This window comes from Salvelinus fontinalis, chromosome 6 (assembly GCF_029448725.1).
Source record: "Salvelinus fontinalis isolate EN_2023a chromosome 6, ASM2944872v1, whole genome shotgun sequence".
Lineage (NCBI taxonomy): Eukaryota > Metazoa > Chordata > Actinopteri > Salmoniformes > Salmonidae > Salvelinus > Salvelinus fontinalis.
This window is the reverse complement of record NC_074670.1, coordinates 29,503,952-29,521,834: the sequence shown is the minus strand read 5'-3', so window position 1 is coordinate 29,521,834 and position 17,883 is coordinate 29,503,952. Positions and strand designations below refer to the sequence as shown.

The 17,883-nt window shown below is 42.0% G+C and overlaps 1 protein-coding gene across 3 annotated transcripts in view; it reads left to right on the top strand.

Annotated features, from left to right (window-relative positions):
• LOC129857589 (protein O-linked-mannose beta-1,4-N-acetylglucosaminyltransferase 2-like) overlaps window positions 1-14,053 on the top strand; it is a 38,466-nt gene extending 24,413 nt beyond the window's left edge. For all 3 annotated transcript variants that reach the window (XM_055926012.1, XM_055926011.1, XM_055926010.1), the window contains one exon: window positions 5,559-14,053. In XM_055926012.1, the coding sequence (XP_055781987.1) occupies window positions 5,633-7,408 (1,776 nt within the window). In that variant the 5' untranslated portion in view covers window positions 5,559-5,632 and the 3' untranslated portion in view covers window positions 7,409-14,053. The remainder of the gene's footprint in view (window positions 1-5,558) is intronic.
• Window positions 14,054-17,883: the final 3,830 nt, after the last annotated feature.

Sequence of the window (17,883 nt, the reverse complement as noted above, 5' to 3'; positions counted from 1 at the left end):
GTGTTTTATATTAAACATAGAGGAGGGAGTAAAATGTAGGCAAGAAATAAACATTTCAGAACAACTACTAGTCGAATAAGACATGGGAGAGATGACACATTTTGGCAGTGATTTATTTATAGACTAACACACTTCAAACAAATAGTCAAACTGAAAACTGCAGACATTACTAGTACCTCCCCCGCGATCAAACCGACATAAAAAATTAAATGAAACGCAGCCGAACGTGATCAGAAATCTCAACTAGCAAGCAAGTCGCAGCAATGAAGAATTGAGTGTGTGCGTGTTCATTTGAAGGGGGGGGATTCTGGCAGGGGGGAGCTTTTCAGCACACCGTTCCTCAAGTTATAACGGGTTAGTTGCTTACTGGACCCTGGCAAAGCTAACGAACTAACTACTATCTGTGAACTAATGTTTTCCCTCTACAATATGTGGTTAATTTTCAGAATGAGAGAATTAGGTGAAAATGAGGCGTTGCTTGTTAAACCAGTGGATTCAGGGATCAAGTGTAGCTGGAGCTGGGCCTGGCTTAAGCTGGATGCTGCTATAGAGGTGAAAGGAACACCACACCCTTTCCCTCTTTCTCACTTTGTCAATACAGTGGATAAAAGGGGTATGCCAGGTGTACTCTGCCTGAAAGAGCTCAATTATGCCAACAAAGGGTATTATGCTCTGCTGGCATATTGTAGAACAGATGTCCACAGGCAGAAAGTGTAAAATGTAATAATGTGCAGTGTAGCCCAAAGATATTGCTTTTGTTGTGACGAACTTGACAGTAACACGTCTGTGTGTGTGAGAGAGGGGGATTATTACTTGTTTTACTCAGTGAACGTTATTTTTGCACACATGTAGCCTTGTGCACTTGATCGACGTCTACTATAGTGGGCAATTCTTTTGAGCAAAAATAGATGCCTGTTTGTTTCATTCTAGTTCTACTTTAAGATGTTGTGCAATATTTAGATGTGTGTGTGGTCACAAGCCTCCTATTATAAAGGTTGTCATGGCTAACTGCAATATTAGTGTATTGTTTTTTTCTCAAGACTTGAGTGTCATTGCAGTAAAGTCTAGGCAAAAAATGTGAGTTAGGTTCACATTAACCACTTTTTATTTTACACACACAGAATGAGCATGTAGATCATATTCTTTTGTTGTTTAATTAGTTAACCTGCATTTCCCCCTAGCAGTGCAAAAAATAATAATCACCTTTTATGGCCCTCACCCGATTGCATCCCTGCTCTGTAGGGAGAACACTGGAGAGCTGAGCAGTGGAGTTTGATTCACATTTTCGCTCACAAAAACGTTAAATCTCAAGCCTGAAACCTCAACGGCTCGGTGCAGTGTTAGCTGAAGATGGTGCCATAGAATTGCCTGCTAATTTATCACAGAGGCAGGCTGACCTTTGGAATGCCCTTCAGTACTTGGCACAGTGGAATTGCAATAGGCCCTGCACGCATCCCTGTGGGCCGCCTGTGTGCATCGAGGAGAATTAACACTCACCACTGGCACTGGCACCATTGCCCTTGTCCTCATGGATTGGAGGGCAATGCTGCTTTAGGTCTTCATGCTGTGACATTTAAGCAGCAAAACAATGCATTGAGCACTATTAGCCTATTAGTAAAATGAAGTGGTATTGTCTGAATGGCATACCAACTTAAACGCTTGTAGGAATTGGTTAAATGGGTAGGCTAAAAGGGAAAGCTGAGGGGTTTGTGCTATCTGCCTATACAGGTACATTTAAAATCTTAGAAGTAATTTCTGGACCTAAATCCCATGTAGGGGGCTTGGTCAAACTTCAGAGGAACCATGTAGGTAATTCATTTTTTTTAGGGACAGCCAGAGGTGCTTCCCAAATGGCATCCTATTCCCCTTGTAGTGCACTACTTTTGATCAGGTCACATCAAAAGTAGTGCACTGTAAAGGGGATAGGGTGCCATTTGGGACAACCGTGTCCTCCTGATGACACCCAGGTCATGAAGCCTATAGGCCCAACTGTCAAGGTCACCAGCAGTGTCTAATTATGGGCTTTAGCCCGCTGTCAGTACAATATGGATCAGTGGGCAAAGGTGAGTTAACCAAACCTGTCTCCTCTGCCAGTGCCCTTGGCGAATGGCGATCCTAGTCAAACATTTGGGGAGAGGAGAAAAAAGGAGGCCCGGGTTTGGATGACAAATGAACAATGGGATTCACTCAGTTTAACTTCAAATGTAGTGCAGTTCACATATGAGTATTATGAGTACCAATACGTCTGCATTGCTATCATATTGTATCTATAGATGGAGATAAGGGCTTCCCCAATACTTTTCTCACCTGAATTAGTATCATGCTCTTTTGGTAAACTAAATCTCAAGTCGTAATGAAAACAAGTGGAAAAAGCTCTTGTGTAACTGATCTTTTTCCTGTAACTTAGCTAAAACTGCAGGGTATTACCGCAAAGACTGAGCCTACTACTACCACTGACATTGTAGCCTAGGTATTTGGATGTCAAAATAGCCTGAGGACTTTTTAGCCTGCCTCTATTGCAGCATATGAGAGCAGATATGGAAAGAGAGAATGAGAGCAGCAAGAGAGAGAGTGAAAGAGAGAGCAGGGAGGGAGAGATGGAGCCATTATGTCTTTGTTCAATCCGGCTTCTTCCTCCAGGGCCCTTGGCTTGGCTGGCTGTTAGAGGAGAGAGAGTCCGGGGCTTTAGGAGAGTGTAAGGCTGGCTGTGTCCAATGGGCCCTGGTCAAAAGTATTGCACTAAATAGAAAATAGGGTGCCATTTGGGATTTAGACAGAGTCAGGCCAGAGATACTGGAGTTCATTATGAGCTCAGTCTGGAGAGGAGAGAGAGACAGGAAGACCGTGGGGGGATGGCTACTCTCTGGGGATGCTAGTGGCAAAGGAGGATTCTCAAGGAGTTTTTAGGATAGAGCGATTTGACCCAAGGAGAAAATGAAGAAATCAGAGGTGCATGTGTGTGTGTGCAAATATGTGTTGGAAGTGGCAGTGACATTTCATTATGTTTCCATGATATCTGCTGTATGAATCTTGTGCTCCATAATGTCTGCTGCTCAAAGCATTAGAGGCATTGAGGTAGGGATAAACTTATTTTACTTAACCTGTGATTGAAGGATAGGCCAGCATCCCGGAGTCGCTTCTTCACTGTTGACGTTGAGACTGGTGTTTTTGCTTTGTCATTATGGGGTATTGTGTGTAGATTGATGAGGATTTGTTTGTTGTTGAAAAGGTTAAGGGGTCTGAATACTTTCCGAAGGCACTGTATTTGCTTGCTAACAAGGTAGAACAGTTGAACTTTTATGAATACACTCTCCTGTCTGCCTCCAACTGTTTGAACAACATTTTGTTCATTAAGTTTAGATGTTGAAAAATAAAAATTAAAAAGTGGCCTACCTGGATAAGATGCTTATTCTCAGAATGAAAACAAGTTGCTAATTTCTTATATAAATGCATATTTTTATGCTCATTGCACATTTATAAAACATAGACTAGATGGCTAGCACATAAGTCTGTGGCTAAAATGCTGCTAGCGGTATGTGGTACCCCGCCTGACAAACAGCATTAATTGATTTCCCACAATCATGTTCATTGATACTTCCATTTTAATAGATAACTAGCTACTAAATTAGCAAACCAAATGCACAACTGTAAAACATTTAGCGCTGCAAAACACAGCATCATATGATGTAAAATTCATCATATGGGCCAGATTTCTGTATTTTGAAAGTTACATATCTTGAAACCTTGATCGCTGACATGCAAAACATTTTGGGACTATATCAACAATGGACTAATGAAACAAATACCAAAAGATAGTTTTTGAGTGTAGTTTTCCTTTAATAGTTATAAGATATCTAGCTGGCAAACATTTAGTTGTGAATTCCATACTTTAACTAGATCACCTGGCGCGTGCTCACAAAGCTCCGATCTTTTGTGTGCTTGTAAACAAACGTGACTGGGGACTACCGGTAGGCCTAAACTTCACAATGAAAAATAATCTGACAGGTGAAATGAAGAACGTGATCTGCTTTATTTCCTAACCTACTGCACAAGTTGACTGCAGGTATTTACTTAAAGTAGCTAAAAATATTAAAATTTATATTAAAAATAAATAGTTTCAATGATATTGAAAAACCATCCCGTGGCTATTACCAAATACTCTGGAATACGGCATATACAGTATACCGACCAAGCCTACTGCAGACAGTCTTGCTCCAGGGAGAGGAAGGGAGTGTATTTAGTGTCTGCAGCCCAAAGTTGAAGGTTAGGGAGATAGTCCGTAGATCCTGATGAATATTATAGATGCCAATGACTACGCTAACTCTCTTGCCTCTTCTTTTTGAGTATTGCTAAGTTATGGTGATATAAAGCATATTTTAAATTAATTGATTTTGTCTCAAACCTGTATGTTATTTACACACCCTCAACTTTTTTATACTGGAATAATTATATTATTTTAATCTCAGCCGCTATTATGGAAAGTGATATTTATAGTATCCCAGGCAGAGGCTAGCCTACTGAAACATTTGTTCTTGTAGCAGTCAACCTTTAGATGACTATTTACCCACATAGTCTGGAAGCAGCTGCTTGGGATCCCAAAATCTGTATTCCCAAGATAGTGCACTACTTTTTACTGCCGCCCTATGGGTCCTGGACTGATCAAAAGTAGTGCACTATATAGGGAATAGCATTTAGGACGCAGTAGTCTGTCTCACCACATGACCTGTTCTCTCAATATGCAGATTAGTGTAGTTTTAAGAGGAACTTTTCTTTTCTCCTTTCTCTCCTCACAATGTCATTCATCAAGACATAACCAGGAGGGGAGTGTGATTTGAGATTCTAGGAAAGCCTGTGCTTATCCACAAAGGTAAACAAAGGATACGTCCCAAATGACACACTTTTCCCTAGCCTATACGGTGCACTACTTTTGATCAGAGCCATATGGGTCCTGGTCAAAAGTAGTGCACTTAAAATGAATTCTTTGAGGTTTTGGCAATGAGGCCCTTTGTCTACTTCCCCAGAGTCAGATGAAATTGTGGATACCATTTGTATGTCTCTGTGTCCAGTATGAAGGAAGTTAGAGTTAGTATTGCGAGCCAATGTTAACTAGTGTTGTTAGTTCCCATAGACTTCCAGTCATTGCCTTAACACTAGATAGCCATTGAGCTAACGCTAGTGAGAAACTTCCTTCAAACTGCACGCAGAGACAAAAAAATGGTATCCACAAGTTCATCTGACTCTGGAGAAGTAGGTAAAGGGCTTCATTGCCAAAATCCCTTTATTTGGGACACAGACAAAGGCTTCTCAAAGGGAAGGTGCTCTGAGCCATGCTTTGATCCCTAAAATGTAAATTGTTCTACCGGTATGTAGACCTTCATCAATAGCACTCCAAATAATAGGCTTGCACTTTGTTTGATATTATTTATATGATTACTTTGAGTTTGAATGTAATTTGAATTTGGAAAGTCTGAAATATATTATGTTCAGTTGGAAACATGATATCAGTAATATGCTAAAAATAATCTCTCTCCCTCCCCCCTTCTCTCTCTCCTCTCCAGGTGTATCGGCGCCTGGCTAGTGGGAGTCGGAGCATGCGTGTGAGGTCAGAGATCAAATTGGACGTGGAGCTGTGATGCGTGCGGCGAGCTGCAGGATGAACGCGGCGGCCATTCTGAACGGCCTGCTGGTGTCGGTGGTGGCAGCACTGCTCTGGAAGTACGTGAGGCTAAGCGAGCACGCTGCAGTACTGGAGGAGGAGCTGCAGCTGACCCACCAGTCCCAGGAGTTGTCCCAGGCCCGGATAGACTACCACGCCGCTCTGCTGGCCCTCCAGGAATATGGCACCCGTATGGTCTGCACCGGCAAGATGCACACTGATCGCATCTGCCGCTTCGACTACCTGTGCTACTGCACCGAGGCCGAGGAGTTTGTCTTCTTCCACAGCAACTCCTCCTTCATGCTGCCCAACCTGGGGCCCCGGCGATTCCAGCCGGCCCTGCTAGACCTGTCCTCTGTGGAGGATCACAACACCCAGTACTTCAACTTCCTGGAGCTGCCCGCAGCTGCCCTCAAGTTCATGCCCAAGCCTGTGTTCGTCCCTGACGTCACCCTCATCCTCAACCGTTTCAATCCGGATAATCTGATGCATGTGTTCCACGATGACCTGCTTCCCATCTTCTACACCATGCAGCAGTACTCGGACCTGGACGATGAGGCCCGCCTGGTCTTCATGGAGGGCTGGGGTGAGGGCGCACACTTTGACCTCTACCGCCTGCTGAGCAGCAAGCAGCCACTTCTCAAAGAACAGCTGAGGAACTTTGGCAAACTTATGTGCTTCACAAAGTCCTATGTGGGCTTGTCCAAGATGACCACATGGTACCAGTACGGCTTTGTCCAACCACAGGGCCCCAAAGCCAACATCCTGGTCTCTGGGAACGAGATCCGTCAGTTTTCCTCATCGCTGATGGAGAAGCTCAATATCACCACGCGAGGAGGAGAGGAGAGCGCAGCGGAGGAAAAGGACGAGTACATCGTAGTGTTCAGTCGCTCCATCAACAGACTCATCCTGAACGAAGCGGAGCTGATCCTTGCGTTAGCGCAGGAGTTCCAGATGAGAGCGGTGACGGTGTCTCTGGAGGAGCAGACCTTCCCCAGCATCGTCAAGGTCATCAGCGGGGCCTCCATATTGGTCAGCATGCACGGGGCCCAGCTGGTCTCCTCTCTCTTCCTCTCCCGGGGGGCCGTCGTAGTGGAGCTCTTTCCCTATGCGGTCAACCCAGAGCAGTACACCCCTTACAAAACCCTGGCCTCTCTACCAGGCATGGACCTGCAGTATGTGGCTTGGAGGAACATGGTGGAGGAGAACTCTGTGGCCTACCCAGAGAGGCCCTGGGAGCAGGGTGGTATAGCCCACCTGGATAAGGAAGACCAGGAGCACATCCTGGCCAGTAAGGAAGTGCCCAGACACCTGTGTTGCCGCAACCCTGAGTGGCTCTATCGCATCTACCAGGACACCATAGTGGACATCCCTTCTTTACTAGAGGCTCTCAGAGCGACAGTGAAAACCAGGCCCAACCTGAAGAAGGCCAAGCGTGCCAGCACGGTCCACCCAGGCCAGGTCAGAGAGCCCCAGTGCCAGACGTCGGTCCAGGCCACCAACGAGGCCAAGCTGACTGTGTCGTGGCAAATCCCCTGGAACCTCAAGTACCTGAAGGTCAGGGAGGTGAAGTACGAAGTGTGGATCCAGGAGCAAGGAGAGAACACGTACATGCCTTATATTCTCCCCCACCAGAACTATACCTTCTCTGAAAACATCAAACCCTTTACGACGTACCTGGTGTGGGTGCGCTGCATCTTTAACAAAAACCTCCTGGGGCCCTTTGCAGATGTACTCACGTGCAGGACATAATTTGAGTTGATATTTACAGTTTCAAGTATGTGACTGCTTGTTCCAGATGATCAGATATTGGGGCTGTGGAGTAGTAGTAGTTTTGAAAGTAGCGCTCACGAGCCAATATGGGTCCCAGAAAATGGTGCACAATTGTATACGACGTCATTCATTTTGTATGACATGTTACGTCCTGCACGATAAATGTATGTTTCCTGCAATTCGTATGATATGTTACGAATTTGTAAGTGCTTAAGATCCCGTTCAATCTCTTTTTAAAAGGAACATCTGTGATTGAGGATCGTCTCCGATTTGAGGATAGTTGATATTATGTAATCTGTATCTAGGATGAGAGACTGTGCTGTTTGATGAGACAACCATGTCCTCACACAGAGGAGAGTGAAATGCAGTAGAAATTCAATGGCATTTAGCATGGGACGCAGGAATACATGAGTCACAATTTAAGGATGCATGGACCTGCAGAAAGTGCTATATGTCTTTTTGAGATATAGGAATTTCCTTAATATACTTATTTATGAGCAAAAATGTATAGTATAAATTCATTTATGTTTTTTTTATTAGTCTCAAACACTGAACCTATTTATACCTGTACTTATTTAAGTATGTAATGCAGGTTTTCAGCAAAGCCCAGGTGGGACTTCAGGATGACTTGGTCTTGGTTTCATACTTATTTGATTGGTTTGTGATTTGTTATACAGTTATCTGATAAATCACACCTTTGTGGCTTAGCCTACCCTCCTGCACAAAGTTGTAGCTTTGTCATGTTGCCTTTATAATTGGCAATTTACATAATTGCAGAATGTTGCCAAAACCTTAAAGGGATACTGTGAGATTCTGGCAATTTTCTACTTACCCAGAGTCAGATGAATTCGTGGGTACCATATTTATGCCTCTGCGTGCAGTATGAAGGAAGTTAGAAGTAGTTTCGCGAGCCAATTCTAACTAGCATTAGCACAATGACTGGAAGTCTATAGGTATCTGCTAGCTGGGTATCTGCTTCAGGCCTGGGCAACTCCAGTCCTCGGGGACCTGATTGGTGTGACACTTTTCCCCCATCCCTAGCAAACACACCTGATTTAAACTAATTGCGTTTTTAACGCATGATTAGTTGACTATTGGAGTCAGGTGTGTTAGCTGGGGCAAAAGTGTGACACCAATCAGGCCCCCGAGGACTGGAGTTGCCCAGGCCTGCTTGCTGCAGATACCCATACACTTCCAGTCATTGCGCTAACACTAGTAGTGCTAGCAACTTCCTTCAAACCACACGCAGAGACATTAAAAGGGTATCCATGAGTTCATCTGACCCTGGGTAAGGAGATAAAGGGCCTCATTGCCAAAATCCCGAAGTATCCCTTTAAGAGCAACCAAAATGAATTTGAAAATATGGTCACCAGTCTACAGTACCATTAAGTATGTGTTATTAGTTGTGATCTGGATTATCTTGTGCTTCATTGAGGCTTTAATATTTGCCATTTACCGTTTTGAACTATTGTGGCCCATGGATAATAAATTCTTCCCCTTCTAGATTATTTGAGATATTAATTCAAGGCAGATAAAAACTTTCAAAGAGTGTGTCCAGGAAAATATGTTGCCAGTTTTCTAAAGATGCTGACTAAAACATGCATTATTCATTCAAATGTAGCAGTCTTTTAAGAACAGGGTTCCTCTAAATGAAAATTAAGAGACTCTATTATCATGTATTTATGTGAAAGGTTCTGTTGCTATGCGGTGTGGTCACTAGATATGCAAGGGGTAGTTCTATTTCTTTCAGAAAAACTGGAGCTTCTTTAATCATTTTTTTTGTCATTGCCCTGTGTGTCAAAAGATAAATACAAAAAGGTTCATGTCACTTCAGTGTCCCCATTACAGCAATTCTGAGTTCAATTGTCCTATTCTTTTTGTTATTCAGTCCACACAGTTGCAGAAAATGATCAGAATTCCTTACTTACTATTAATGGGTACCATTTCTGATTGTGATCATTTACATTTTGCGCAGGTTATATGCATGCATAAACCTGTGCTATAATTAGCCTGTGATGCTTTTAATTTGAAAGGGTGGTAATGACTGCTCTGCCCCAAATCAAGCTGGAGGAATAACCCATTCTATGGCTCATCAGTGCTGCTAACCATGCGTGATGTAGGGTTTGTATCCCAAATGGCACCCTCTTCCCTTTATAGTGTACTACTTTTGACCAAGACCTATAAAGGTGAACAGAGCCTAAAAATAGTGCTCTATATAGGGAATAGGGTGCCATTTTGGGACTCAGCCCAAGTCTATATGGTGGTGTGCAATGCTGCCTGTTACTTTTCATTGACTTGTGGTGTGGAAAACCAAAGTAATGACTAGCTTCCCAGTATGTACCAAGCCCCCAGAGAAAGAGTGCTGATGTAGGATCAGGTCTTGCTGCAGCCCTCCTGTCCTACTGAGCGTATATACAGTACATTGCCTTCAGAAGTTATTTACACCCTTCGACTTTTTCCACATTTTGTTGTTACAAAGTGGGATTAAAATGGTTGAAAAAATGTACAATTAAATCCATCTACAAATAATCTGTAATGTCAAGTGGAAGAAAAATACTAACACTTGTAAAAAAAAAAAGAACACTAATACAGTATATCTTTATCAGGTAAGTATTCAACCCACTTAGTCAACACATGTTAGAATCACCTTTGCCAGCGATTACAGCTGTGAGTCTTTCTGGGCAAGTCTCTAACAGCTTTTCACACCTCGATGGTGCAACATTTGCCCCTTATTATTTTCAAAATTCTTCAAGCTCTGTCAAATTGGTTGTTGATCATTGCTAGACAACTATTTTCAGGTCTTGCCATAGATTTTCAAGCAGATTTAAGTTAAAACTGTAACTCAGCTACTCAGGAACATTCACTGTCTACTTGGTAAACAACTCCAGTGTACAGTTGTGGCCAAAAGTTTTGAGAATTAAACTAATATTAATTTCCACAAAGTTTGCTGCTTCAGTGTCTTTAGATATTTTTGTCAGATGTTACTATGGAATACTGAAGTATATTACAAGCATTTCATAAGAGTCAAAGGCTTTTATTGACAATTACATGAAGTTGATGCAAAGAGTCAATATTCAGTGTTGACCCTTCTTTTTCAAGACCTCTGCAATCCGCCGTGGCATGCTGTCAATTAACTTCTGGGCCACATCTTGACTGATGGCAGCCCATTCTTGCATAATCAATGCTTGGAGTTTGTCAGAATTTGTGGGTTTTTGTTTGTCCACCCGCCTCTTGAGGATTGACCACAAGTTCTCAATGGGATTAAGGTCTGGGGAGTATCCTGGCCATGGACCCAAAATATCGATGTTTTGTTCCCCGAGCCACTTAGTTATCACTTTTGCCTTATGGCAAGGTGCTCCAACATGCTGGAAAAGGCATTGTTCGTCACCAAACTGTTCCTGGGTGGTTGGGAGAAGTTGCTCTCGGAGGAGGTGTTGGTACCATTCTTTATTTATAAAATTGTGAGTGAGCCCACTCCCTTGGCTGAGAAGCAACCCCACACATGAATGGTCTCAGGATGCTTTACTGTTGGCATGACACAGGACTGATGGTAGCGCTCACCTTGTCTTCTCCGGACAAGCTATTTTCCGGATGCCCCAAACAATTGGAAAGGAGCAAATGACTTTACCCCAGTCCTCAGCAGTCCCATCCCTGTACCTTTTGCAGAATATCAGTCTTCCCCTGATGTTTTTCCTGGAGAGAAGTGGCTTCTTTGCTGCCCTTCTTGACACCAGGCCATCCTTCAAAAGTCTTCACCTCACTGTGCGTGCAGATGCACTCACACCTGCCTGCTGCCATTCATGAGCAAGCTCTGTACTGGTGGTGCCCCGATCCCGCAGCTGAATCAACTTTAGGAGATGGTCCTGGCGCTTGCTGGACTTTCTTGGGCGCCCTGAAGCCTTCTTCACAACAATTGAACCGCTCTCCTTGAAGTTCTTGATGATCCGATAAATGGTTGATTTAGGTGCAATCTTACTGGCAGCAATATCCTTGCTTGTGAAGCCCTTTTTGTGCAAAGCAATGAGGATGGCACGTGTTTCCTTGCAGGTAACCATGGTTGACAGAGGAAGTACAATGATTCCAAGCACCACCCTCCTTTTGAAGCTTCCAGTCTGTTATTCGAACTCAATCAGCATGACAGAGTGAACTCCAGCCTTGTCCTCATCAACACTCACACCTGTGTTAACAAGAGAATCACTGACATGATGTCAGCTGGTCCTTTTGTGGCAGGGCTGAAATGCAGTGGAAATGTTTTTGGGGGATTCAGTTCATTTGCATGGCAAAGAGGGACTTTTTCATCTGATCACTCTTCCTAACATTCTGGAGTATATGCAAATTGCCATCATACAAACTGAGGTAGCAGACTTTGAAAATTAATATTTGTGTTATTCTCAAAACTTTTGGCCATGACTGTAGATTTGGACTTGTGTTTTAGGCTATTGTCCAGCTGAAATGTGAATTAATCTTCCAGTGTCTGGTGGAAAGTAGACTGAACCATGTTTTCCTCTAGGATTTTGCCTGTGCCTAGCTCCATTCCATTTATGTTTTACCCTGAAAAACTCCCCAGTCTTTAGCGATTACAAGCAAACACATAACATAATGCAGTCACCGCTATGCTTGAAAATATGGAGAGTGGTACTCAGTAATGTGTTGTATTGGGTTTGCCCCAAATACAACCTTGTATTTAGGACAAAAAGTGAATTGCTTTGCAACATTTTTTAAGTATTCCTTTAGTGCCTTGTTGCAAACAATGCATGTTTTGGAATATTTTAATTATGTACAGGCTTCCTTCTTTTCACTCTGTCAATTAGGTTAGTATTGTGGAGTAACTACAATGTTGTTGATCCATCCTCAGTTTTCACCTCTCACAGCTGCTCAAAGGGATATTCAATGTCTGTTTATTTTATTTATATATTTTTTAAACGTATTTAGGCTTGCCATAAAAAAAGGGGTTGAATACTTATTGACTCAAGACATTTCAGCTTTTCACTTTTAATTATACTGAACAAAAATATAAACACAACATGCAACAATTAACAATTTTACTGACGTACAGTTTATAAGGAAATCAGTCAATTTTAATACATTCATTAGGCCCTAATCTATGGATTTCACATGACTGGGTAGAGGTGCAGCCATGGTTGGGCCTGGGAGGGCATAGACCCACCCACTTGGGAGCCAGGCTCAGCCAATCAGAATTAAGTTTTTCTGCACAAAAGGGCTTTATCACAGACAGAAATACTCCTCAGTTTCATTAGCTGTTCGGGTGGCTGGTCTCAGACAATCCCGCAGGTGAAGAAGCCAGATGTGGAGGTCCTGGGCTGGCATGGTTACATGTGATCTGTGGTTGTGAGGCCGGTTGGCCATACTGCCAAATTGAAAAATGAAATGATGTTAGAAGCGGCTTATGATAGAGAAATTAACATGAAATTCTCTGGCAACAGTTCTGGTTGACATTCCTGCAGTCAGAATGCTCATTGCACGCTCCCTCAACTTGAAACCTCTGTGGCATTGTGTTGTGTGACAAAACTGCACATTTTAAAGTGGCATTTTATTGTCCCCAGCACAAGGTGCACCTGTGCAATGATCATGCTGTTTAATCAGCTTATTGATATGCTACACCTGTCAGGTGGATGGATTATCTTGGTAAAGGTGAAATGCTCTCTAACAGAGACTTAAAGAAAGTTGTGCTCAAAATTGGAAAGAACATTTCTGGGATCTTTTATTTAAGCTCATGAAACATGGGACCAACACCTTACATGTTGCATTTATATTTTTGTTCAGTGTAATTTAGACATTTTTTGAAAATCATTATTCCACTTTGACATTATGCTGTATTGTGTGTAGGCCAGTGGAAAAATCTCAATTTAATTTATTTAAATTCAGGCTGTAACACAACAAAATGTGGAAAAAGTCAAGGGGTGTGAATACTTTCTGAAGGCACTGTATTGTGATCGAAAAGGTTAAGCTGTCCAAAATCAGCACTCCTACTCTGAGACACTTGATATGCGGCCCCAGATCTTTCTGTCCCGGGGTTGAGTTTTCAGCAGAGGTCACTCAGCTACTCAGGAACATTAGGCAACAGAGTGGTGACAGGAATCTGTGAATCAACAGCATTGGATTGGGTTTCTCTCTTCCCTTAAAACAGCACGAGTGACACATAGATTGCCAGTGTCAATTCATGGACTTTGCAATGCGTGTATTGGTGTCATAATTTAATGGACATTAATAGTGTCATAATAATCAAGGGATTTAAATGTAGTGCTGACTGGCTAGTATGTGAATATCCTACCCATTGTGCTGTACCCATTGAGGTATCTTACCGATGAACTAAATTCCTCATTAACTGGAATGTATCCGTTTTTGATTGAGATGTGTTTCGGTTTGAAAGTCAACTTGAACTGTTTAAAAAATATATGTTCTCAAATGCAGTTCTGTCAGTGTTGGGATTCAAGAGATTATTTTGAACTGTTCAATGTGATGTTGTATTTTGTGTGTTTGTAATGCTTGTTAGTTTGTGTATACCACCTCCAGTAAATAAATTATATTTGCTAAGACTGAAGTGTGTCAGAAACTAGTGTACATGTATTATGTTTACTATAATGATAAAAAAATATATATGTGCATTGAGTAATTGTGAGTTATTGAATAAAACATTATTTTATATACAGTACCAGTCAAAAGTTTGGACACCTACTCATTCAAGGGTTTTTCTTTATTTTTTACTATTTTCTACATTGTAGAATAATAGTGAAGACATCGAAACTATGAAATAACACATACGGAATCACGTACTAACCAAATAAGTGTTAAACAAATAAAAATATATTTGAGATTTGAGATTCTTCAAAGTAGCCACCCTATGCCTTGATGACATCTTTGCACACTCTTGGCATTCTCTCAACCAGCTTCATGAGGTAGTCACCTGGAATGCAATTCAATTAACAGGTGTGCCTTGGAAAGAAATTCCACAAATTAACTTTTTCATGCGTTTGAGCCAATCAGTTGTGTTGTGACAAGGTATGGGTGGTATACAGAAGATAGCCCTATTTGGTAAAAGACCAAGTCCATATTATGGCAAGAACAGCTCAAATAAGCAAAGTGAAATGACAGTCCATCACTTTAAGAGATGAAGGTCAGTCAATCCAGAAAATGTGCAGTCACAAAAACCATCAAGCGCTATGATGAAACTGGCTCTCATGAGCACCACCACAGGAAAGGAACACCCAGAGTTACCTCTGCTGCAGAGGATAAGTTCATTAGAGTTACCAGCCTCAGAAATTGCAGGCCGAATAAATGCTTCACACAGACACATCTCAACATCCAACTGTTCAGAGGAGACTTCATAGTTAAATTGCTGCAAAGAAACCACTACTGAAGAACACCAATAAGAATAAAAGACTTGCTTGGGCCAAGAAACATGAGCAATGGACATTTGACCAGTGAAAATCTTTCCTTTGGTCTGATGAGTCCAAATTTGAGATTTTTGGTTTGACCAAGAAGGAAAGTGATGGAGTGCTGCATCACATGACTTGGCCTCCACAATCACCCGACCTCAAACCAATTGAGATGGTTCGGAATGAGTTGGACCGAAGAATGAAGGAAAAGCAGCCAACGAGTGCTCAGAATATGTGGGAACTCCTTCAAGACTGTTAGACAATTATTCCAGGTGAAGCTGATTGAGAGAATGCCAAGAGTGTGCAAAGCTGTCATCAAGGCAAAATGTGGCTACTTTGAAAAATCTAAAATATGTATAACACTTTTGGTTACTACACGATTCCATATGTGTTATTTCATAGTTTTAATGGCTTCAATATTATTCTACAATGTAGAAAATAGTAAAAATAAATAAAAACTCTTGAATGTGTAGGTGTATCCAAACTTTTGTCTGGTACTGTATATTTTGTCCTTTTTCGTAGTTCTGGCAAACATCTCATGAGAATAATCATTCTAAGCAATTACATTCAAATTACATATGTAATCAAATCATTTTTGATTGAGAAGTAAATTGCACACACGAAAAAGAAGAGCGACCCAGATAACTTCTATAACTGATACTCCTAGACTGAGTCAAACTCAAAGCAGTATTTATCTGCTTATTTTTAGGTTCTAAATAAAGGCATTACCTTGGTTCATTTTGTTGGGCTCTAAAGATATTTTAGGCCATACATACAGGTTTTTTAGTTACACATGCCCCCCAGAACAAACTGTACTGCATCAAAATGTAATTATAACAAACATCTGAGACAGAAAGTGAGTGCATGCACTCTTGGTCTCATCATCATACATTGTCCTATGAAAAGTAGACTACCTGCATTTCCCTTGGAAGACAGGCATCCCTCATTCTCTTCCCTCCCATCCTTCCCTCTTCTCCACGGGGCTATTTTCTGCCAGCTTAGCCTGAGAGATGAGATGCGCTCTGACAAGCCCAGATGGGCAGCACTGGCGTATGGGGGTAAGTGACAGTGGCCTGCCCCCAGAGTGGAGGAGTGGCAGGGGGAAGCCGGGTGGCAGAGCATAGCAGAATGAGTGTGCGTCCCAAATTGCACCCCTTTCCTTATATAGTGAACCATAGGGCTCTGCTCAATAGTAGTACACTATGTGGGAAATAGGGTTCCATTTGGGACTCCGCCTCTGCGTGAATGGCTGTAATGGAGGAAGAATGAGAAGAACTCTCACAGTGGCTATGAAGAACGTTCAGCGCTAGAAGTTTGGAGTTTGTCACCTTACCCAGTGTAAAAGCAAGCTGGAGAGACATAACATATAGTGTGACTATATGATTTGTGGGATGATGCTCATCATAACATTTTTAGGACTCTTCTCTTCTACTACCTCCCCATGACGCAAAGCAGCAAGCGAGCCTGATGTGATGGTAGCCGCGGTGGGGATACACCTTCTGGAAAGCCATTTATCCATGCAGACTTGGTGTCAGTCTAAATATAAGGGCGTCAGCCGCATTGTCTCTAATCAGCTGGTCACAAAGGACTAGCCTGGGTGTAGAAATATATACTTTTTTTTGTTTGCTCAAGGTCCCACCAGTGAGCCTCACACAAGCCAAGCCACTCAACGTGCAAAATATGTTATTTAGGGAAGTCAGAAGTTGGCAGGAAGCAGCTACTGACTTGCTCGTGTAGGCCTGTGTGTCCGACTGCAGAGGGAATGGATGTGTCTTTCTTATTTGTATTCAGATGGGGTTAAACCAGTGGCTCTTTTTCCTCCTAAAGAGAGCAGTAACTCACCAGTAGTTTTTTTTATATTTGCAGAAATGCCCCAACGCTGAAACAAGGGGAGAAGGTTAATCTGCCGGCTTTTGAAGTCAGGGTTATGTCTCATTGACTATACACAAAAGGGAAAGCTACCCAAGGCTGCTTTGAACTCAAAATAATGCAGCTTTTCCATCTCTCTGTGTTTTATCTTTGAACTGCTTAGTAAAGGGTTAAGGTGACTTTGGGGATTTAGCACACAGCTTAATGTAGTGCTGTAGTATACAATACATTTCCTCTGTGATATCACAATAATATCCTCATAGTAAACTCAAGGTTATTTTGACAAAATATGCTGCTAACAAAATTGTATAGCAGAAGTAGTGCAATTAACACTTTGTGGCCTGGTTTGGTTTATGTGCAAACCATGTTCAGGACTTGATATTGAAAGCTTGAGTTGGTTTTCATTTCCACACCTGATATTTTCCCACAGCCCACCTGAGAAGTTTCAAAAACATGCACGTTGACATGTTCATTAGCAGAACACCTGAGACCAGCCTGAAGAAGGTGCTGTAAATGATTCTATGGCAATGCACCTTTCATCATTACAGCAACATACCTGAGAGAGGAGCCGTAAAGATTCTCTCATTATTATCACAGACAGTCTCCGACTTGAGAGAGCCTTGGCTACATTTCCTCACAAAGTATTCATATCCCTTGACTTATTCCACATTTTGTTGTGTCAAAATTGATTAAATTGATTGTTTTTCTCACCCATCTACACACAATTCCCCATAATGACAAAGTAAAAACATGTTTTAGAAATGTTTGAACATTTATTGGAAATTAAATACAGAAATATCTCATTCACGTAAGTATTCACAGCACTGAGTCAATACTTATGTTAGAATCACCTTTGGCAGTGATTACAGCTGGGAGTCTTTCTGAGTAAGTCTCTAAGATCTTTGCACACCTTTATTGTTCAATAGTTGCACATTATTATTTAAAAATTCTTCAAGCTCTGTCAAGTTGGTTGGTGATCATTGCTAGACAGCCATTTCAAAGTCTTGCCATAGATTTTCAAGACTATTTAAGTCAAAACTGTAACTAGGCCACTCAGGAACATTCAATGTTGTCTTGGTAAGCAACTAGGTTATTGTCCTGCTAAAAGGTGAATTTGTCTCCCAGTGTCTGGTGGAAAGCAGACTGAACCATGTTTTCCTCTAGGTTTTGCCTGTGCTCAGCTCTATT